The following is a 24,091-nucleotide window of genomic DNA, read 5'->3' on the forward strand; positions in this document are numbered from 1 at the left end:
CTCTTCAGAGAAAAAAATAATAATAAAATTCAGAAACTCAGATCCACATAAAGAAAGGATGAGCATCAGAGAAGAAATAAGTGATGGTAAATTTAAAACTTATTTTTCTTACTCTTAATTGATCTAGCAGATAACAGTTTGTTCAAAATAATAATATCAAAAATGTGTTCAATGATGTAGTCTTATGTACGCATGTTTGCTTATGTATAAGTGAAATAAAATGAATAATAACAGTGATACAAAGGATGGGAGGGAGGAATTCAAATTGAAAGACACAATCTGCCAACACTCACATAGGGAGATATAGATAATCTGTACCTATATCTATTAAAGAAATTGAACCAATAATTAATATCCTTCCAAAACAGAAAGTACCAGGTCCATGTAGATTCACTGGTGAATTTTTCCAAACAGTTAATGAAGAAATTATAGTAATTCTCTACAGTCTCTTTCAGAAGATAGAGAGGGAACACTTCCTAATTCTACAAGTGCAACATCACCCTAATACAAAAACCAGAAAAGGCATTACAAGAAAAGAAAACAACAAACTAATATCTCTCCTGAACATAGGTGCAAAAATCCTCAACAACATATTAGCAAATCAAATCCAACAATATGTAGAAATAATTGTACATTAAGACCAAGCGGGATTTATCCCAGGTATGCAGGGCTGGTTCAGCATTAGAAAATCAATTAATGTAATACATCATATCAACAGGCTAAAGAAGAAAAATCACATGATCATATCAATATATGCAGAAAAAGCATTTGACAAAACTCTACAACCAATCATGATTAAAAGAGAAAAAAAAAAAAGAACCTCCATAAACTTGGAAGAGGGAGGAATGTCCTCAACTTGATTAAAAAAAAACAAAACTACCAAAAAATACAGCTAATATCATACTTAATGGTAAGAAATTCAAAGCTTTTCCACTAAGATCAGGCACATGGCAAGGCTATCTCCTCTCACCATTGTTTTTCAATATTGTACGGGGAGTCCTACTTAATGCAATAGGACAAGAAAAGGAAATAAAGGTATACAGACTTGGAAGGAAGAAATAAAACTAGCTTTGTTCCCATAAGACATGATCATCTTTGTAGAAAATCTGAAAGAATTAACAAAAGAACTCCTGGAACTAATACATGATTATAGCAGGGTTGCAAGATACAGGGCTAATACACAGAAGTCAATCACTTTCCTATATGTCAGCAGTGAAAAACAGGAATTTAAAAACATAATACCATTTACATTAGCACCCCCTAAAATGAAATAAGTACAAATTTAACAAAATATGTACAAGATCTATATGAAGAGAACTGTAAAACTCTGACTAAAGAAATCAAATAACTCAATAAATGGAGAGATATCCTATGTTCATGGATAGGAAGACTCAGTACTGTTAAGATGTCATTTCTTTCCTACTTGATCTATGCATTCAATACAATCTTAAACAAAATCACAGCAAGTTATTTGTGGATAGTGACAAACTGATTCTAAAGTTTTTATGGACAAATAAAATACCCAGAATAACCAACAAGATATTGCAGAAAAACAAAGTTGGAAGACTGACACTACCCAATTTCAAGACATACTCTAAAGCCACAGTAATCAAGACAGTGTGACACTGGTGAAAGAATAGATAAATAGATACATGGAACAGAATAGATAGCCCAGAAACAGACTACATAAATACAGTTAACTGGTCTTTGAGAAAGGAATAAAGGCAATACAATAGAGCAAAGATAGTCTTTTCAATAAATGGTGCTGGAAGAACTTGACATCCACATGCAAAAAAAAGAAAACAAAAAAACTGAATCTAGACACAGACTTTACAGTCTTCACAAAAATAAACTCAAAATGGATCACAGACCTAAATGTAAAATGCAAAACTATAAAACTTCTAGAAGATAACATAAGAGAAAACCTAGAAGACCGTGGGTTTGGTGATGACGTTTTAGATGCAACACCAAAAGCCCAATCCATGAAAGAAAAAATTGATAAGCTGGACTTTATTAAAATTAAAAATTTCTGCTCTATGAAAGATGATATTAAGAGACTTAAAAGACAAACCACATACCAAGAGAAAATATTTGCAAAAACCATATCAGATAAAGGACTGTTATCCAAAATACACAAAGAACTCTTAAAACCCAACAATAAGAATACAAACAACCTGTTTAAAACATGGACCAAATACCTCGATGGACAGATCACCAAAGAAGATACACAGATGGCAAATGAACACACAAAAAGATGTTCAGCATCGTATGTCATCAGGAAACTGCAAATTAAGAAACAATGAAACACCACTACATATCTATTAGAATGGTCAAAATCCAAAACATTAAATGCTGCTGAGGGTGTGGAGAAACAAGAACTCTCATTTATTGTTGAACTCTCATTCCAAATGGTACAGCCACTTTGGAAGACAATTTGGTGGTACCTTACAAAACTAAACATATTCTTCCCATAAGACCCAGCAACTATGCTCCTTGGTATTTACCCAAAAGACTTGAAAATTTATGTCACCACAAAAATCTGCACACACAGATGTTTATAGTAGCTTTCTTTATAATTGCCAAAACTTGGAAGCAATCAAGAAGTTCTTCACTTGATGAATAGATAAATAAACTAAGGTCCATTCAGAAATAGATTATTATTCAGTGCTAAAAAGAAATGAGTTATCCAGTCATGAAAAGACATGGAAGAACCTTAAATGCTTATTGCCATGTGAAAGAAGCCAATCTGAAAAGTCTACATACTGTATGATTCCAACTATATAACATTCTGAAGCAGGCAAAACTATGGAGACAGTAAAAAGATCAGTGGTTGCCAAGGGGTAGGGGGTAGGGATGGATAAATAGGCAGAGCACAGAGGATTTTTAGGGCATTAAAAGTGCTCTGTATGATACTATAATAGTGGATACATGTCATTATACATTTGTTCAATCTCACAGAGTATACAACACCAAGAGTGAGCCTTAACGTCAACTCTGGACTGTGGATGATAATGAGGTATCACTGTAGGTCATCAACTGTAATGAATGTACCACTCTGGTGGGGGATGTTGATAATGGGGGAGGCCGTGCATGTGTGGGGACAGGGGGTTTATGGGAAATCTTTGTACCTTCTACTCACTTTTGCTGTGAACCCCAAACTGCCTTAAAAAACAGTGTATCTGAAAACATCTATGTCAAGTTGACTAAATACTAAAATGTAAAAAGCAAAAGTTCTAAATATTTAGAAGAAAATACATGGAAAAATATTTGAAACAAAGAATGAATATCTGCAAATATTAGTAGGTCTTGATAAGAAAACATTTTATTTTCTTGGAAACTCTCTGTCATTTTTGGAGAAAGAGTCCTTGTTACAAGAAAATACTTTACTTGGGAAGAAATTGAGTGTCCAGTAGGCAGATGTTAGATGATGATGCCAATTGATGTCAAAGGATAAATGAAATTGTTCTGCAAAAAAATAGAAGAATTTAAAGCTAGAGACAGAGTGTGGGAATGGGTCCAGAACTCTGGAAGGAAGGAATGTGAAGAGAGGCAAAAGGAGTAAATTAAAATTATGGTCAGGAAACCCGCTTTTCTGGAAAACTAGGGATTGCAAATAACTAGAGCAAACCTGTGATGTTTGGGGTAAAGTTTTGCAATGGAAGTCAGAGAACTTTTATTGCATCTAATCCAATAAACAATTTCCATCCTTAGAATGGTCTGGAAGAATTAATATGAATTTAGACTCAGGGCCCTTTTTTACTTCCTGTGCAACATTAGTACTCTCTATTAAATATAGATCCTCTCAAGTTTTGCATTGGGGTCTGGGAATCTAAGAAAAATTTGGACCAGATTCTTCCCAAGTCTCTTCAGCTACAAAATGTTTTTATACTATAATCTAGAGTGAGCAATAATCAATGAATCACTTCATATGTAATTTTCTATCTGCTCATTTCTTCTTCTTTCTGTAAGTCTGATTTATTCTTTTGATCTGCACCCAGCTTCCTCTTCATACTTGTTTCTTCTCCTGATGCAGTGTTACCCTTACCTTGACTCTCCATGGACTTTCATTCCATTTAGGGTTGTAGGCAGGGCAGTCATCAAGGAATAAATCAACTATCCAGGCCTCTCTAATTACTTTACACAAGGTAATGATATGATCAGGTGTTTTAGAAACTTGTTACACAAAGTGCAGTCCATTGATGAATAGCATCAACATGGTATTGGCGCTTGTTAGATACGCAGGATCTTATTTCCCTTCCTACAGAATCAGTCTATGCATTTTAACACAATTGTCCAGTCATTTGCGTGAACATTAATGTTTGACTAACACTGAACCAAGAAATCTTTTTCTGGTAGGGTGATGAAAGATGGATTTGGGAAGCAAAAGCCTGAAGGTAAAAGGTTACCTATTCACTCTTTTAATTCTTTCTCTGATATTTAGAGTAAGAACTGATATATACAGTATGAACTTGTATCTTCAGGCCACCCAAGATGGCTCTTCTTTTGCTCTCTGTACATTCCCTGCTCAATCAGTGCCTGCTTCATCTACACCCTACTCACACTACCGACCTTCCTGTATACTTGCCCCTTCAGCTGGTGATTGTTCTAAATTTAGATCAGAACATCTCCACTAGGATAGCTTGTCAAAGCGGTAGTGAGGGGGCGTGCCACCTACTGGTTTCCCTGGTAACCAATGAGCCAACCTGAAGTCAATTCCCCCTATAACTGGTAATCTCCCCCTCCTCCCTGGGAGCGAAGACTGCCGCCATGTCCTGCCTGCCCTCAGCCGTACACGGTGGCCTGTTGCTCCAGGACCTTGCTTCAGACGTGTAAGTTCCCCCTATCCGTTAAACCATTGATGTTTCTGTGCTAACTCTGAGTTCTTTCTTCGGTGTTGAAGCTGGACAAGCACAGGGCTTGCTGGCCTGCGGGTGCAGCCCAACAGAGCTAAAAAAGTAATTGTTGAAGAGTTGAGATATATTCCTTCACTCTTCTGAAGGTTTAAGTGAAGGTGAACCTGGAGCCATTAGAGATTTTACTATAGCATATATTTGAGTCTCAACAGGCAGAAAGGACCACAGAGGCTATTAATTTTGTTTACTTCAAGAAGGAATCAAAGCCCCTTAGTTTATCAACTCAGGAAGCTAAGTGGGATTACACTCTTTAAAGTACTTCCAAAACAGTGACGAAAATCACTTGGTCTTTTCAAATTCAAAGTGTACAGTCAATGGCTAACCAAAGACCCCAGAGAGTAGAATTTTTATTGCCTGCTTTGCTCTAGTGTTCTTGTTAATAGAATCCCTTTATCTTCTTTCTAGGCCACTGGGCAGAAAAACCCCTTTTATAGTTTAACTTCTTCTTAAATCATTACAGGATATTTTTCTAGAGCTTCTTTGGATTCTTCCAAATTTTGAATCACAGGGCTTCCAGGATGTATAACTCTTTTGTAAGGACATTTCCTACATACTTTTAACTCAAAATACCAGCGGCATCTCACACTCTCTCCTAGAAAAGTCTCACTCTGATTGAAAACTTGTGTGAGTCATATAATAGTGAACACCTGGGGCAGGCAGTTAATTGCTGTTTGCTGGGCTAGAACAAATTGCCTGTACTGTAGCACAAGGCCATGGCAAATTCTGTCCGAATAAGATTTTACAGATAGAGTCTGATCTTGGCAGACAACAGAATGCAGTGAGGATGTCATTTAGTCATGCCTAGACACCTTGTACTTAAAAGTAAAGTCAGGCATCTGCAATACCTACCAATTTCAAAACTACCATCAATAACTCCCACCAGTGAAGAAGGGATATCAAACCTTCTCTCTATCTGAGTGATGGTACTCTTCAGGTAGCCTTCTGCCAGTGCTTTGGCAAAGTAAACAAAAGACAGGGCACCCAAGAACACCTGAAAAATATGACAGGTCACACTTAGTCTAACTCCAGCCTGACGCATGACTGGAAATTTACTAAACAGAGAGACAAAAACACAAACCACGAACCAGGTAACAAGCCTGTTACCATTGAAGATTTCATTCAAGCAAAGTAATAGGCTTCTTCCCACCTCAAGCTCATGTAGAGTTCTCAAAATTCAAATAGATTTTCATTCATAATGTATGTTGAACTCCTTTTTTTCCCGTTTTCTCCCCCTCTCCCCCAAAGGACATTCAAAGGTGTCTTGGCTTTGAAAAGAAGATTCATTGCATGGGGAAGCAGAGAGAGGAAGGAGCCATTGAAAGGTAAGAAAATAAAACAAAAACCATAAACCAAATACTTAACATCTTATCACAAGTCTAATACTCATTACTGTGTATTTCACAGCAATGGTTAATGTCCTAGCAGGGAACATAACAGACTGAAAAAGTAGAACTACTGTTCTTTGTGTTTAAGTTCATATTCAAGTTAAATTCATACTCAAATTCTTATTCAATGAAAAAAAAATTTTTTTTTGATATCTGGCTTGTGTGTTTTGCTAGACCTGGGTCTGTGATGTAGTATCCATAAGGCAGATTATATGAAAAAAAAAAAAAAAACACATATGTATTTGTTGAGTGAATATTTGATGCAAGGAAAGTATAGGAACTTGGAGTCACGTTGAGCACCATTTAAAAGGGAACCCTGTCCCTTACTGTGTGGCCAGGAAAGTCAAATTTTTCATTTATAGGATGGGAATAATATGGATGTTTCATAGATTAAATGTTACAACTGTGCATAGCATAACATCTGGTACATGGTAGATATTTAATAAATATCATTACCTCTCTCCTTTCTGTTTCGGAGGGGCATTCAAGTGAGCCAGGAAAGTAATATTTAGTAATTTAACCTACATAGTCAGGCAAAGATTGCTTTCACTGCCCAGCCAAGTGTGGTTTTCATAAATTGCATCTAAGATCACTTTTTAAAGTGGAAAAAATTTCTCCCTTCTAGCTATAGTGTGTAGAAAATAACTGGATCAAGAACTGAGAGCATGGACTCCAGCAAATTCTCTGACCTCTTTAGTTAAGCACTTATGGTTGTTTATCATTTAATTGTTTGTTACCTTTAGTTCACCACAGCAGGGTTGTTTCTCCTCTGAGGAGGGATATTCTGTTTTAAAGGAAGGCCTCCCAACAGGTTGCATTGAATTTTTGCTGAATAACTGGATATTTTCTTTGGATGAAGTGTCCATTATGAAAACATTCCTTGACTCTGATCCGTCAAAGTTGATTTTTAAAGTAAAAAAAAAAAAAAAAAAAATTAATTCAAACCCATGCAGTTGATTAGATAATGTTTTTATTTCACAATAGATCACAATTCTGTAGACATAACTTGATGTGAAGTTCCCTCATTTTACCACAGTAAGTTGGCAAAGTTTTTCAATTAAAATCGACCAGGATATCTGATTAAGCAATCCTGCTCTTGGGACTCTGTAGCCAGCATTCTTTCTCAATCCCTCCAGTTTAAGCCTCATTATAGCAAAGAATAAATTTCAATGTTGCCTTTGGAATAAATAACGAGGAAGAATTTTGCTAACTTTGTGGTCTTGCCAGCTTAAACTAGAAGCAAGCAGGAAAGGAAGAAGAGGAATTCAGCCATTTGAATATTGATTCATTAGAATTAAGTCTTTAAAGCCTTTAAATCTATTATCTTAGCAGAATGAATAGAAAAGATTGATGCCCCTGGTAGATGCCTATATCACACTGTGATTCTTATACATTTGTAGCATCCAAAGTAAGGCTTAAAATAAGGCAAAAAAAAAAAAAAAAAAAAGACCAATCTGTGTATCATTTTAGCTTGACAAGTAGGGAAGCAGCATGATTTATGCCTCAGGCTTATATTTCATTCAGCCAAAAGTAGTCTTTGGCCTGCCTTAAAGTAAGAAAGATGCCTTCCTTCCTATGTTTAATTTCCCACCTTCCCTTGTCCTTACCAAGCCCTGGACAAGTTCACATAATCTGAACCTATTTTCTTTTTGTTCATATCAATATTTACATATCCTATGCACCCACTTCTTTAGGATTCCATATAGCTCAGTGCCTGCCTGATAAAGTAATCTAAGTGAAGGGATTTAAAAGTAAAATAACTTCTGGATCACCCTAATGTTTCTAGATGATACATTTGTACATTTATAGAGATCTTCTGTATTCCCATCACACTAACTGAAAGAATAACATCAGGGTAAAACTTAATGTACTGTGGTAGAAGTTTAGAGTTATTCTGTCTGTGTGTTTATTATCTTGACTTTATATAATGCATGTTCTGTGTTTACTCAACCTCATCTTTCATAGTTTGAATTCATAGATAATGTCTCAAACTGAAAAATCAAGAAATAGCAGTATACACAATTTATTTTGAAATATGGAGCTAAATATCAGAAGAAAGACCTGAAAAATTTAAAAGTGGAGGGAGTGAGAAATGGGTTGAGAAGCGTAGGGCAAGGACCTGTTTTGTTTTTTGTTTTTAAACTTGTTATTAGACTTTTAGATTATTCAATTTCATAAACATGCATAAATTTACTTTTTAAAAATGGACAAAGGAAAGTGAGGAAAACAGAAAAAATTTTAAAGCCAAAAAGCTAAACAAAGAGCAGAGAATTCTAAACAAGAGCAAAAGACAAAGATACAGGAATACAGTATTAGTAAGATCTAAACACAGATGTTTAGGAGAATACAAAATAAAAATTATGCAAAATATATAGAAATAACTATAAAGTCTTGACAAAATGGATAACTTTCTAGCAAATATAAATTACCTGTATTTATACAAACCAGGAGAGAAACATAGCTAAGGAAGACATTAACAAAAATACTCTAAAACTATTCCCTAAATAAAAATAGTAAGGATAGATGATGTAACTGGAGTGCTTTATCAAGGAATACCCTTCAAGGAAAAATAGCAGATAATGGAAACAGATGCTAATAGTCTCCATTCATTTGACCAAGCCAGAATTATCTTGATAACAAAATCTCATTAAGACAACACAAAAAGGAAAACTGCAGAGCCAACCTAGAGATGCTAAAATCCTAAATAAAATACTAGCAAATACAAATTAATTAAAATTCTATAATTAAGATTTTTAAAAAATATAACAATTGATTAATTAGGAAGTTTGTTCACCTAAATCATCACATTAAAAATTCAAAATGTTGGGGCTTCCCTGGTGGTGCAGTGGTTGGGAATCCGCCTGCCAATGCAGGGGACGTGGGTTCAGGCCCTGGTCCGGGAGGATCCCACATGCCACAGAGCGGCTGGGCCCATGTGCCACAGCTGCTGAGCCTGCGCTCTGGAGCCCATGCTCTGCAACGGGAGAGGCCACTGCGGTGAGAGACCCATGCACCACGGCGAGGAGTGGCCCCTGCTTGCTGCAACTGGAGAGAGCCAGTGCACAGCAGTGAGGACCCAATGCAGCCAAAAATAAACAAAATAAATAAATTTAAAAAAAAATTCAAAATGTTACATATGTATATCAAAACATCACATTGTATACCTTAAATATATACAATTTTTATTGTCAGTCACATTTCAATAAAGCTAGAAGAAATTCAAAATGAAAAATAATAAAATTTCAGTAGATGCAATACATCAGGTGATAAAAGTCAACAGCCATTCATGACTCAAAAAAAAAAAATCTAAGAAATTCAGTATATAGATATTGATACCAACAGCCAACTTCCTATATCCACTAGGTTTTCAGAAAAATATTTTGCCAGAACAGTGAAAGGGTATTTGGGAAGCAATGGATTGACTATGTCTCTTTACTGCAAAAATACTGAGTACCTTTAATTAAAATCCTGGAGAGGCTCATTGCTTATAAAAAATTTAAAATAAATCAAAACAACAGAAAGACCTAAATGTCCAACAAATTATGGTATACTCACACAATGAAATCTTTGAAACCATTAGAAATTAGTGTAAAGAAGTAAATATAGTCATATAGAACTATTTTTATTACAGAGTTGATTTTAAAAATACAAGACTTCAAAGCAATATATATATAACACTCTATTTTATAATAGAAACACACATACATTCACAGGTGTGTATACATAGAAGCAAAGCTTAAGAAAGTTTATAAAGAATAGGTTAACACATTATTTCTGGCTGGTGACACTGCAGACGATTTTTTTAAAATGTTTTGTGTATGCATATTTTCTAATTTTTCTATAATGAATGTACATTTCTTATACGAAAAAATATTTTAAATATAAAAGATATAGAAATATCACGAAGCAAGAAATACATACCAGAAAGATTTTTAAAATACAAAATAAATAACATCAAATATATAGTGTAAAACGCAATTCTTTTCCACAAATTAAACTATGTAATACAAACTGGCCTACTGTTTTAGGAATTCAGATATATTATTTCTGTTCAGTCATAATATTAAACCCAGTGAACAGAAAATGCAAATAAATTGTTTAATAATAAAATACACTATCAGGGAGGGGACCTTCAAGATGGCAGAGGAGTAAGACGTGGAGATCACCTTCCTCCCTACAGATACATCAAAAGTACATCTACATGTGGAACAACTCCTACAGAACACCTACTGAATGCTTGCAGAAGACCTCAGACTTCCCAAAAGGCAAGAAACTCCCCGCATACCTGGGTAGGGCAAGGAGAAAAAAGAAAAAACAGAGACAAAAGAATAGGGATGGGACCTGCACCAGTGGGAGGGAGCTGTGAAGGAGGAAAAGCTTCCACACACTAGGAAGGCCCTTTACTGGTGGAGACGGGGTGGGTGGGGGGGAAGCTTCGGAGCCACCAAGGAAAGCGCAGCAACGGGTGCAGAGGGCAAAGTGGAGAGATTCCCACATGGAGGATCAGTGCCAACCAGCGCTCACCAGCCCGAGAGGCTTGTCTGCTCACCCACGAAGGCTGGTGGGGGCTGGGAGCTGAGGCTCGGGCTTCGGAGGTCAGACACCAGGGAGAGGACTGGGGTTGGCTTCGTGAACACAGCCTGAAGGGGGCTAGTGTGCCACAGCTAGCCAGGAGGGAGTCTGGGAAAATGTCTGGACCTGCCAAAGAGGCAAGAGACCATTGTTTCAGGGTGCGTGAGGAGAGGGGATTCAGAGCACGGCCTAAACGAGCTCCAGAGATGGGCACGAGCCGCGGCTATCAGCACGGACCACAGAGACGGGCACGAGAGGCTAAGGCTGCCACTGCAGCCACCAAGAAGCCTGTGTGCGAGCACAGGTCACTCTCCACACCTCCCCTCCCGGGAGCCTGTGCAGCCCGCCATTGCCAGGGTCCCGTGATCCAGGGACAACTTCCCCAGGAGAACACATGACACGCCTTATGCTGTCGCAACGTCACGCCGGCCTCTGCCACCGCAGACTCACCCCGTATTCAGTACCCCTCCCCACTCCCCCACCCCCCGCCCTGAGTGAGCCAGAGCCCCCTAAGCAGCTGCTCCTTTAACCCTGTCCTGTCTGGGTGGAGAACAGACGCCCTCAGGTGACTTACATGCGGAGGCGGGGCCAAATCCAAAGCTGAACCCCAGGAGCTGTGCGAACAAAGAAGAGAAAGGGAAATCTCTCCCAGCAGCCTCAGAAGCAGTGGATTAAAGCTCCACAAACAACTTGATGTACCCTGCATCTGTGGAATATCTGAATAGACAACAAATCATCGCAAAATTGACGGTGGACTTTGGGAGCAACTGTAGACTTGGGGTTTGCTTTCTGCATCTAATTTGTTTCTGGTTTTATGTTTATCTTAGTTTAGTATTTAGAGCTTATTATCATTGGTAGATTTGTTTGTTGATTTGGTTGCTCTATTCCTCTTTTTAATTACTTTTTTACTTTTTTATTTTAATAACTTTATATATTTTATTTTATTATTTTTTTTCTTTCATTCTTTTTCTTTTTTCTCCCTTTTCTTCTGAGTCGTGTGGCTGACAGGGTCTTGGTGCTCTGGCCAGGTGTCAGGCCTGAGCCTCTGAGGTGGGAGAGCTGAGTTCAGGACATTGGTCCACCAGAGACCTCCTGGCCCCATGTAATATCAATCAGCAAGATCTCTCCTAGAGATCTCCATCTCAATTATAAGACCCAGCTCCACTCAACAACCAGCAAGCTCCAGTGCTGGACACCCCATGCCAAAAACTAGCAAGACAGAAACACAACCCCACCCATTAGCAGACAGGATGCCTAAAATCATAATAAGTTCACAGACACCCCAAAACACACCACCGGACGTGGTCCTGCCCACCAGAAAGACAAGATCCAGCCTCATCCACCAGAACACAGTCCCACCAGTTCCCTCCACCAGGAAGCCGACACAACCCACTGAACCAACCTTAGCCACTAGGGGCAGACACCAAAAACAATGGGAAATATGAACCTGCAGCCTGCGAAAAGGAGACCCCAAACACAGTAAGTTAAGCAAAATGAGAAGACAGAGAAACACACAGCAGATGAAGGAGCAAGGTAGAAGCCCACCAGACCAAACAAATGAAGAGGAAATAGGCAGTCTACCTGAAAAAGAATTCAGAGTAATGATAGTAAAGATATCCAAAATCTTGAAAATAGAATGGAGAAAATACAAGAAACATTTAACAAGGACCTAGAAGAACTAAAGAGCAAACAATGATGAACAACATAATAAATGAAATTAAAACTTCTCTAGAAGGAATCAATAGCAGAATAACTGAGGCAGAAGAACAGGTAAGTGACCTGGAAGATAAAACAGTGGAAATAACTACTGCAGAGCAGAATAAAGAAAAAAGAATGAAAAGAATTGAAGACATTCTCAGCCTTCTCAAACTCTTCCAAAATATAGCAGAGGGAGGAATACTCCCAAACTCATTCTAAGAGGCTACCATCACCCTGAGACCAAAACCAGATAAAGATGTCACAAAGAAAACTATAGGCCAATATCACTGATGAACATAGATGCAAAAATCCTCAACAAAATACTAGCAAACAGAATCCAACAGCACATTAAAAGGATCATACACCATGATCAAGTGGGGTTTATCCCAGGAATGCAAGGACTCTTCAATATATGCAAATCAATCAATGTGATACACCATAGTAACAAATTGAAGGATAAAAACCATATGATAATCTCAATAGATGCAGAAAAAGCTTTTGACAAAATTCAACATCCATTTATGATAAAAACCCTCCAGAAAATAGGCATAGAGGGAACTTACCTCAACATAATAAAGGCCATATATGACAAACCCACAGCCAACATCGTTCTCAATGGTGAAATATTGAAACCATTTCCACTAAGTTCAGGAATAAGACAAGGTTGCTCACTCTCACCACTATTATTCAACATAGTTTTGGAAGTTTTAGCCACAGCAATCAAAGAAGAAAAAGAAGTAAAAGGAGTCCACACTGGAAAAGAAGAAGTAAAGCTGTCACTGTTTGCAGATGACATGATGCTATACATAGAGAATCCTAAGGATGCTACCAGAAAACTACTAGGACTAATCAATGAATTTGGTAAAGTAGCAGGATACAAAATTAATGCACAGAAATCTCTTGCATTCCTGTATACTAATGATGAACAATCTGAAAGAGAAATTAAGGAAACACTCCCATTTACCATTGCAACAAAAAGAATAAAATACCTAGGAATAAACCCACCTAAGGAGAGAAAAGACCTGTACGCAGAAAACTATAAGACACTGATGAAAGAAATTAAAGATGATACAAACAAATGGAGAGATACACCATGTTCGTGGAGTGGAAGAATCAACATTGTGAAAATGACTATACTACCCAAAGCAAACTACAGATTCAGTGCAATCCCTATCAAACTACCAATGGCATTTTTCACAGAACTAGAACAAAAGATTTCACAATTTGTATGGAAACACAAAAGACCCCGAATAGCCAAAGCAATCTTGAGAAAGAAAAACGGAGCTGGTGGAATCAGGCTCCCTGACTTCAGACTATACTACAAAGTTACTGTAATCAAGACAGTATGGTACTGGCACAGAAACAGAAATATAGATCAATGGAACAGGATAGAAAGCCCAGAGATAACCCATGCACATATGGCCACCTCATCTTTGATAAAGGAGGCAAGAACATACAATGGAGAAAAGACAGCCTCTTCAATAAGTGGTGCTATGAAAAGTGGGCAACTACATGTAAAAGAATGAAATTAGAACACTCCCTAACACCACACACAAAAACTCAAAATGGATTAAACACCTAAATGTAAGGCCAGACACTATCAAACTCTTAGAGGAAAACGTAGGCAGAACACTCGATGACATAAATCACAGCAAGATCCTTTTTGACCCACCTCCTTGAGAAATGGAAATAAAAACAAAAATAAGCAAATGGGACCTAATGAAACTTAAAAGCTTCCGCACAGCAAAGGAAACCATAAACAAGATGAAAAGACAACCCTCAGAATGGGAGAAAATATTTGCAAATGCAGCAACTGAGAAAGGATTAATCTCCAAAATATACAAGCAGCTCATGCAGCTCAATATCAAAAAAACAAAAAACCCAATCCAAAGCTGGGCAGAAGACCTAAATAGACATTTCTCCAAAGAAGATATACGGATTGCCAACAAACACATGAAAGGCTGCTCAACATCACTAATCATTAGAGAAATGCAAATCAAAACTACAATGAGGTATCACCTCACACCAGTCAGAATGGCCATCATCAAAAAATCTACAAACAATAAATGTTGGAGAGGGTGTGGAGAAAAGGGAACACTCTTGCACTGTTGGTGGGAATGTAAATTGATACAGCCACTATGGAGAACAGTATGGAGGTTCCTTAAAAAACTAAAAATAGAACTACCATATGACCCAGCAATCCCACTTCTGGGCATATACCCTGAGAAAACCATAATTCCAAAAGAGTCATGTACCACAGTGTTCACTGCAGCTCTATTTACAGTAGCCAGGACATGGAAGCAGCCCAAGTGTCCATCAACAGATGAATGGGTTAAAAAGATGTGGCACATATATACATTGGAATATTACTCAGCCATAAAAAGAAATGAAATTGAGTCATTTGTAGCAAGGTGGATGGACCTGGAGACTGTCATACAGAGTGAAGTAAGTCAGAAAAAGAAAAACAAATACCATATGCTAACACATATATATGGAATCTAAAAAAAAAAAAAAAAACAGGTTCTGAAGAACCTAGGGGCAGGGCAGGAACAAATTCGCAGATGTAGAGAATGGACTTGAGGACACGGGGAGGGGGTTAGGTAAGCTAGGATGAAGTGAAAGAGTGGCATGGACATATATACACTACCAAACGTAAAATAGATAGCTAGTGGGAAGCAGCCACATAGCACAGGGAGATCAGCTCGATGCTTTGTGACCTCCTAGAGGGGTGGGATAGGGAGGGTGGGAGGGAGACGCAAGAGGGAGGGGATATGGAGATATACATATACATATAGCTGATTCACTTTGTTATACAGCAGAAACTAACACACCATTGTAAAGCAATTATACTTCAATAAAGATGTTTTAAAAAATTAAATAAAATAAATAGGTTTAAAAAAAAAATCTCTCTTTGGCTGCAGTAGGAAGAGTGGATTAAGAAAATCCAGAGTTCCTTAAGGACCCTCTCTGAATTGAAAAAGAAAATAAAAATATGTGTCTATTGATGAGTGTTCTTTAATAAATGCAACACTATTAAAAATAAAATAAAATACACTATCAGTTATACTAAAAATATCTTTAAAAATTCAAAGGGTCATATCTAGAATACTAATGCTAAAGAGGGAAAAAATGTTGAAAATAATATTAAAAGCTTGGGACATCAAAACACAATGTCTTCTTATATTTACAGGTATTGTCACAAAAATCATTCTAACTCGAATCCAGAAGTGATAATAAAAACAAGAGAACACCTAGCTGATGTTGTGTTAGGGCAAAATAACATCCAGATTAAAATACTGACACTACATTGTTCTACTGAAAATACAGTTTCATCTTGATGGCTAATTTGCATATCCTCTCAAGTATAGTATGTTTCAAGGAGGCTAGGCTACGTTTTTGAGCACTGAGCTATTCATCCATCTGTGAAAAGAAGGGGAAAGGCGACGCTCAGTGACATGAATGGAGAGAGCCTCCGGGCTTGCGGGCGCTCTCTCTCTCCACCCCCCCCCCCCCCGCCATTAACAATTGCAGAAGTAGAGTGAACGCAGTTATTTAGCAGGATGTGCATTTGTCAAATCCTTACTTGTTCTCCCACCACTTGAACAGATTTCCACAAAGTTTTCCTCCAACACCCTGGGTTGGAGTTTTACTTACTCTGGAGGCCAGAGAAAAATCAGCCAGTTTCTCTTCACTTCAGTTCCAAAAAATGGAATTCTCTGTTCACAGGGGTTTGGAAGGCAGTCCTCCAGTCTTTAAAGAGTACAGGTGCACTAGGAAGGTTGTCGTTGGATCGTGCAAATAGCATGACCTCCATGCCCTGATCCTGTAACAGACTCCATCCAGCACTCAGCCTCCACGGACCCCAAAGACAAAGTCAGAAAGGCAGTGACTCCCATCACTGTCTTGTCTTGGTCATCTCACATGAGGAAAACCTCTGCACTAGCTTGTCTTGTGGACCCCAGGATCTCTCCCTTCAGGAGGGAAAATAACCTCATGGTGCTTTCTAAGGAGTATGTGTTGGTAGGAAGCTGATCGCCTCACTGCAAGTAATTGTGTCAGATGCAGATTTAGTAAGTACTGTTTATGTACCAGGTGATTTATATACTTTGTGCTAATCCTTAAAACAACTCAACAAGGTTGGCATTATAATTCTCATTTTATAGACAATCATATGACTCAGAGCAGTTAAGTGACTTGTACAAAACAACCCATCAAACAAGCATCAGAATCACAATTTGAACCCAGATCTGAGTTTATCTGACTTCTTTAACCAGTATCCTCTCCCATTTCCACCATCCTTACAAGGGCCCCTACAAGTTTCATGAGAAGTGTTATGGATAAGACACGTGCAGTGCAGAACATAAGGGTTCTTTGACTTCTCTCCTGTGAGACTCTGATGTGATCATCACAAAATACGAAAGCAGAGAACCAGATCTTACCTGGAGGTGGAGATCACGCAGCCAGTTCCTCTCAGTGTGCCCAGCAAGAGGCTGGACCACACTCCACAGACTGAAAGAGGAAGCAGGTGGATCCTACAGCAGCTTTGAGCAGTTTTGTCAGGTGGGGAGAGCCTGGTTGGACACAGAGCAGATCAGCGGAAAGAAAAGATGTAGGGCATGGTCTCACTCGTGGCCAATCTCTTCTGTTTTCTCTTTCCTCCTGGCCTCTTTTCTCTGGCAGTCTGCAGGGAACAGGCCACGCTGGCAAAGCCACTGACGTGCATCTCAGCTCCCAGGGCACAGAAAGAGCTGATGCCTTTGAGCCATTTCTTTGCAATTTGCTGCAAGTTTAAGGCCGCACGTGATAAAGCTTTCTTTATGGGAGAGAGTGAAGAAAGAAAAGACCACTTGTGATCTTACTTGCTGATTCCCAGAAAACACAACTCTGCAGGGGGCAGAGGGTAAGGGAACAGAAGCAGGAGGAGGGACGGAAGTTTGTAACAAAGATCTCTCCTTCTCCTTCCAAGAAGTTTTTAAGCCAGCCGCTCCTTGAGGACATCACCGGAATTCTTTAAAAAAAAAAAAAAAGCTCATGGACTAAAATCTCTGTATGGTTTCTTTTCCCGTTGGGATTCTTTCTAGAATCTGCCGGGACCACAGATCTGGTGAGGACCAAGGCTCTGCAGAGTTCTTTCCAGAAATGGTTAATTCTCAAAGAGACATGATCAGTTGCTCACACCCACAATTTCTGTGAATCTTAAAAGTAGAAAAAGAAAGAAAAACATTGAAATTTTGGCATTCAGTTGTTCATTCTACATAAATTCTAAGAAAAGAGAACTCCTTGCACTAAGACATTCTACAATTCAATTAAATTCTTTTTTCGAGACTACCATTTGAGAGGATTTTGAGCAGTACTAGCTTGCATGTGGTTTATACTAATAAATGAATTTGCTTCCAGAATCATCCAAGGTCCACCATTTTCTTACATGGCTGTGACTATGGCCTGGTCACTTTACATTCTCAACTTCTTCCTTGGTGAGGAGAATTTTTATTAAAAAAAAAAAAAACACATTCACAAGGTGGTTTAAGAATTATATTATGTACTCAAACATACATTTCAAATAACAAAGTACTAAATGACAAAGTTATCATCATTACACATATAATTTCAGTTCACATAATGGTCAGGATCATTAATTAATAGTCAAATATTATTATAAGACATTTTACTATAAAAGAAAAAAGAAACATACAAGGAAAATAAAGAAATAAGAAATCTTTTAGTGAAGCAACTGTGTATCTGGAGTCTAAAAGACCAAATACTTTATTTTAGCCAACAGCCAACCTTTGCCATCAGAAATAGTGAGCAAACATCATAACAGGTCTTAGACTTTTCGATGTGTCTGACAGGTGGCCATTGGTGCATTGAAGGGGAGACACTGTTTACCAGCCAAAAAGCACAAAAGGCCTACTTTTTCTCAACACGAAATGCAATTTTACCCCGAGAGTGTAATTTGGTCTATTCCTAACTTGCTCAAATTCACTCTCTATCATGATTCCTTTTCTGACCTCTTCAGTCCACGGCTCATGTTTCTATTTTGAATGCACATCATACTTATTTTATACATGATATTCAGAGTTTCTCATAAACAGCCTTGCAGTGGATTATATCCTACTTTTATACTATAGACCAGGGTTCAGCAAACTTCCCGTAAAAGGTCAAATAATGAATAGTTTAGGTTTTGAAGGCCAATCTCTGTCACAGTCACTCAACTCTGCCACCACTCTGTGGTGTAAAATCAACCGTAAATGAGTTAACCATGAATGAATGAGTTTTCTAGGGTTGTGTAACAAAGTACCACAAACTGGCTGGCTTAAAACAACAGAACTTTATTATCAGTTCTGGAGGGGAGAAGTCCAAAATCAAAGTGTTTGCAGAGCTGTGCTCCCTGTGAAACCTGCAGAGAATCCTTCCTTGGCTATTCTGTCTTCTGGCGTTTGCTGCCAATTGTTGGCATTCCTTGGCTTATAGGTTCATCACTTCAGTCTCTGCCTCCATTGCCACATGGTCATCTTCTCCTTGTGTGTGTCTGTCTTCTCCTGTTCTTAAAAGGAAACCAGTCATATTGAATTAGGGTCTACTGTAAGAACCTCATCTTAACTTGATTACAACTGCAAAGTCTTTGGTTCCAAATAAGGGTGCATCCATTGATATAGGGGCCTAGAATTTCAGTATATGCTTTTGGGGGGATACAATTCAACCCATAGCACTCATTCTCATTTGCTTCCTTATCTGAGGTAAGGATCACACAATCACTTTATTTATTTATTTTTATTGAAGCATAGTTATTTGGTTATATGTATAGTTATTTGGTTATATACATAACCAAATAACTATAACTATATGTGTGTGTGTGTGTGTGTATATGTGTATATATATATATATATATATATACACATATACACATATATATACACAGACACATACTTTTTGGATTCTTTCCATTATAGTTTATTAAAATATATTGAATATAGTTCCCTGTGCTGTACAGTAAATCCTTATTGTTTATTTTATATATGGTAGTGTGTATCTATTAATCCCATATTCCCAGTTTATCCCTCCCCCCTTCCCCCTTTGGTAACCATAAGTTTGTTTCCTATGCCTGTGTGTCTGTTTCATTTTGTAAATAAGTTTACTTGGACTATTTTTTAGATTCCACATATAAGTGATATCATATAATATTTGTCTTTCTCTGTCTGACTTACTTCACTTAGTATAATCTCTAGGTCCCCCCATATTGCTGCAAATGACATTATTTTGTTCTTTTTTTATGGCTGAGTAGTATTCCATTGTACATATGTACCACATCTTTATCCATTCATCTGTTGATGGACATTTAGGTTGTTTCCATGTCTTGGCTATTGTAAATAGTGCTGCTATGAACATAGGGGTGCACGTATCTTTTCTAATTATAGTTTTGTCTGGATATATGCCCAGGAGTGGGATCACTGGATCATATGGTAACTCCATTTTTAGTTTTTTAACGAACCCACATACTGTTCTCCACAGTGGCTATACGAATTTACATTCCCACCAAGGATGTAGGAGGGTTCCTTTTTCTCCACACCCTCTCCAGCATTTGTTATTTGTAGACTTTTTGGAGATGACCATTCTGACTGGTATGAGGTGATACCTCATTGTAGTCTTGATTGCATTTCTCTAATAATTAGTGATGTTGAGCATTCTTTCATGTGTCTGTTGTCCATCTGTATGTGTTCTTTGGAGACTGTTTACATCTTCTACACATTTTTTAATTGGGTTGTTTGGTTTTTTTGATATTGAGCTGTATGAGCTCTTCGTACATTTTGGAAATTAATCTCTCGTTGGTCTCATTGTTTGCAAACATTTTCTCCCATTCTGTGGGTTGCCTTTTCATTTTGTTTATGGTTTCCTTTGCTGTGCAAAAAGATTTTAAGTTTAATTAGGTGCCATTTGTTTATTTTTGTTTTTATTGACATTACTCTAGAAGATGGATCCAAAAAGATATTGCTGTGCTTTATGTCAAAGAGCATTCTGCCTGTTTTCCTCTAGGAGTTTTATAGTATCTGGTCTTACACTTAGGTCTTTATTCTATTTTGAGTTTATTTTTGTGTGTCGTATTAGAGAATGTTCTAACTTTATTCTTTTATATGTAGCTGTCCAGTTTTCCAGCACCACCTGTTGAAGAGACTATCTTTTCTCCATTGTATATTCTTGTCTCCTTCATCATAGATTAATTGACCATAGGTGCATGGGTTTACTTCTGGACTTCCTATCCTGTTCCATTGATCTTTATATCTGTTTTTGTGCCAGTACCATACTGTTCTGATGACTGTAGCTTTGTAGTATAGTCTGAAGTCAGGGCGCCTGATTCCTCCAGCTCCATTTTTCTTTTTATCAAGATTGCTTTGGCTATTTGGGGTCTTTTGTGTTTCCATACAAATTTAAAATTTTTTGTTCTAGTTTTGTAAAAAATACCATTGGTAATTTGGTAGGGATTGAATTGAATCTGTAGATTCAAAGCACAGGCTTTTAGGCTCTACACTACACTCTCCAGACCTGCCTTTTTCCTTCACAAAGCTACATTGACACATTGAGAGAGTGTCAATGTCTAGCAACTGGGATCCTCACTTATTTTAAAGATCTATTTAAAAAGTGCATTGATATTGAGCTCATCTTTCCCTTCTTAAAGTCCCATATCTTTGCAAAATCTTTTCTCACTACTTCATTACACACAAACCTTTCCCTTCTTAAGCACTTTCTGTAATTACCACATAGTGCCACTTAAAAGAGAGAAGACATTTTTCGTTGGGGTACAGTTGACTTACAGTGTTGTATTGGTTTCAGGTGTACAGCAGAGTGAGTCAGTTATTTGTATACACATATATTTTCTTTTTCAGATTCTTTTCCATTATAGGTTATTATAAGATATTGAATATAGTTCCCTGTGTTATACAGTAAATCCTGTTGTTTATCTATTTTATATTAATATGTAGTAGTGTGTATCTGTTAATCCCAAACTCTGAATTTATCCCTCCCTGCTCCCTTCCCTTTTGGAAACCCTAAGAGAGAAGAGATTTAAAATTCATCAAGTGCTTACCTAGGTATCAGGTACTTTATGGGCATATAAACAATCATTATATTAATTCTAACAACAAAAAAATTTCTGCTGTACAGCAAAGTGATTCAGTTTTATATATATATATTATTTTTCACATTCTTTTCCATTATGGTTTATCACAGGATATTGAATATAGTTTCCTGTGCTATACACACAGGATCTATATAGGATCTTGTTGTTTATCCATTCTATGCATAATAGATTACATCTGCAAATCCCAAACTCCCATTCCATCCCTCCCCCATGTCCCCCCCTCCCTTTGGCAACCACACGTCTGTTCTCTATGTCTGTGAGTCTGTTTCATAGATAAGTACATTTGTGTCATATTTTAGATTCCACGTGTAAGTGATATTATACGGTATTTGTCTTTCTCTTTCTGACTTACTTCACTTAGTATGATGATCTCTGGGCCCATCCATGCTGCTGCAAATGGCATTATTTTGTTCTTTTTTATGGCTGAGTAGTATTCCACTCTATATATGTACCACATTTTTATCCATTCATGTCGATGGACATTTAGGTTGTTTCCATGTCTTGGCTATTGTAAATAGTGTTGCTATGAACATAAGGGTGCATGTATCTTTTCAAATTATAATTTTGTCTGGATATATGCCCAGGAGTGGGATTGCTGTATCATATGCTAACTCTATTTTTAGTTTTTTGAGACATACATACTGTTTTCCATAGTGGCTTCCCCGATTTACACTCCCACCAACAGTGTAGGAAGGTTCCCTTTTCTCCAAACCCTCTCAAGCATTTGTTTTTCATCTTCAATTTCTTTCATCAGTGTCTTACAGTTTACAGAGTACAGGTCTTTTGCCTCCTTAGGTAGGCTTATTCCTAGTTATTTTATTCTTTTTATTTTGATGGTAAATGGGATTGTTTCCTTAATTTCTCTTTCTGATCTTTTGTTGTTAGTGTATAGGAATGCAAGAGATTTCTGTGCATTAATTTTTATCCTGCAAATTTACCAAATTCATTGATGAGCTTTAGTAGTTTTCTTGTGGTGACTTTAGGATTTTCTATGTAGAGTATTATGTCATCTGCAAATGGTGACTGTTATACTTGTTCTTTTCCAATGTCTATTCCTTTTCTTTCTTCTTCTACGATTGCTATGGCTAGGACTTGCAAAACAGTGTTGAATAAAAGTGGTGAGAGTGGACATCCCTGTCTTGTTCCTGATCTTAGAGTAAATGCTTTCAGCTTTACACTGTTGAGTATGACGTTGGCTGTGTTTTTGTCATTTATGGCCTTTTGAGGTATGTTCCCTCTATGCCAACTTTCTGAAGAGTTTTTATCATAAATGGATATTGATTTTTTGAAACGCTTTTTCTTCATCCATTGAGATGATCATATGGTTTTTATTCTCCAGTTTGTTAATGTGGTGTATCACATTGATTGATTGCAGATATTGAAGAATCCTTGCATATTATCATGGCATATGATCCCACTTGATCATGGCATATGATCTGTTTAATGTATTGTTGGATTTGGTTTGCTAGTATTTTTTTGAGGAATTTTGCATCTACTTCATCAGTGATATTGGCCTGTAATTTTCTTTTTTTGTGGTATTTTTTGTATGGTTTTGGTATCAGGGTGATGGTGGCCTCATAGAATGAGTTCAGAAATTTTCCTTCCTTTGCAGTTTTTTGGAGTAGTTTCAGAATAATAAGTGTTACTCTTCTATACATGTTTGGTAGAATTTACCTATAAACCTTCTGATCCTAGACTTTTGTTTTTTGGGAGTTTTTAAATCACAGATTCAATTTCAGTGCTTGTAATTGGTCTGTTTGTATTTTGTGTTTCTTCCTGGTTCAGTCTTGGGAGATTATACCTTTCTAAGAATTTTCCATTTCTTCTAGGTTGTCCATTTTATTGGTGTATATTTGCTTGTAGTAGTCTTATGGTCTATGTATTATGGTCCTTTGTATTTCTTTGGTGTTGGTTTTAAATTCTCATTTTTCTTTTCTGAATTTAGTGTTTTGGGCCCTCTCCGTTTTTTTCTTGGTGAATCTGGCTAAAAGTTTATCAATTTCATTTATCTTTTCAAAGAACAAGCTTTTAGTTTCATTGATCTTTTCTATTATTTTATTAGTCTCTATTTCATTTATTTCTTCTTTCATCTTTATGATTTCTTTCCTTCTACTGACTTTGGGTTTGGTTTGTTCTTCTTTCTCTAGTTGCTTTAGGTGTAAGATTAGGTTGCTTATTTGGATTTTTTGTTTCCTGTGGCAATCTTGTATTGCTATAAGCTTCCCTCTTAGAACTGCTTTTGCTGCATCCCATAGGTTTTGGATCATTGTGTTTTCATTTTCATTTGTCTCTAGGTTTTTTTTTTTAAATTTCCTGTTTGGTTTCTTCAGTGATCCTTTGTTTAGTAGCATATATTGTTTAGCCTCCACGTGTTTGTTTGTTTTTTTTTT

The 24,091-nt window shown here is 37.2% G+C and overlaps 1 protein-coding gene across 6 annotated transcripts in view; it reads right to left on the minus strand.

Annotated features, from left to right (window-relative positions):
* The window catches only part of SLCO1C1 (solute carrier organic anion transporter family member 1C1), a 57,022-nt gene extending 39,780 nt beyond the window's left edge, over positions 1-17,242 (minus strand). For 5 of the 6 annotated variants that reach the window (XM_057556806.1, XM_007194816.2, XM_007194815.3 and 2 more), the window contains exons 1-3: positions 17,008-17,242; positions 7,036-7,184; positions 5,763-5,904 (exon numbers count right to left, since the gene is read on the minus strand). In XM_057556806.1, coding sequence (XP_057412789.1) covers positions 5,763-5,904; positions 7,036-7,164 — 271 coding nt within the window. In that variant the 5' untranslated portion in view covers positions 7,165-7,184; positions 17,008-17,242. Of the gene's footprint in view, positions 1-5,762; positions 5,905-7,035; positions 7,185-17,007 lie in introns of those variants that run through there. The other variant, XM_057556808.1, reaches the window with a different exon arrangement.
* Positions 17,243-24,091: the final 6,849 nt, after the last annotated feature.

The sequence above is a fragment of the Balaenoptera acutorostrata genome, chromosome 11 (genome assembly GCF_949987535.1).
Source record: "Balaenoptera acutorostrata chromosome 11, mBalAcu1.1, whole genome shotgun sequence".
Taxonomy (NCBI): domain Eukaryota; kingdom Metazoa; phylum Chordata; class Mammalia; order Artiodactyla; family Balaenopteridae; genus Balaenoptera; species Balaenoptera acutorostrata.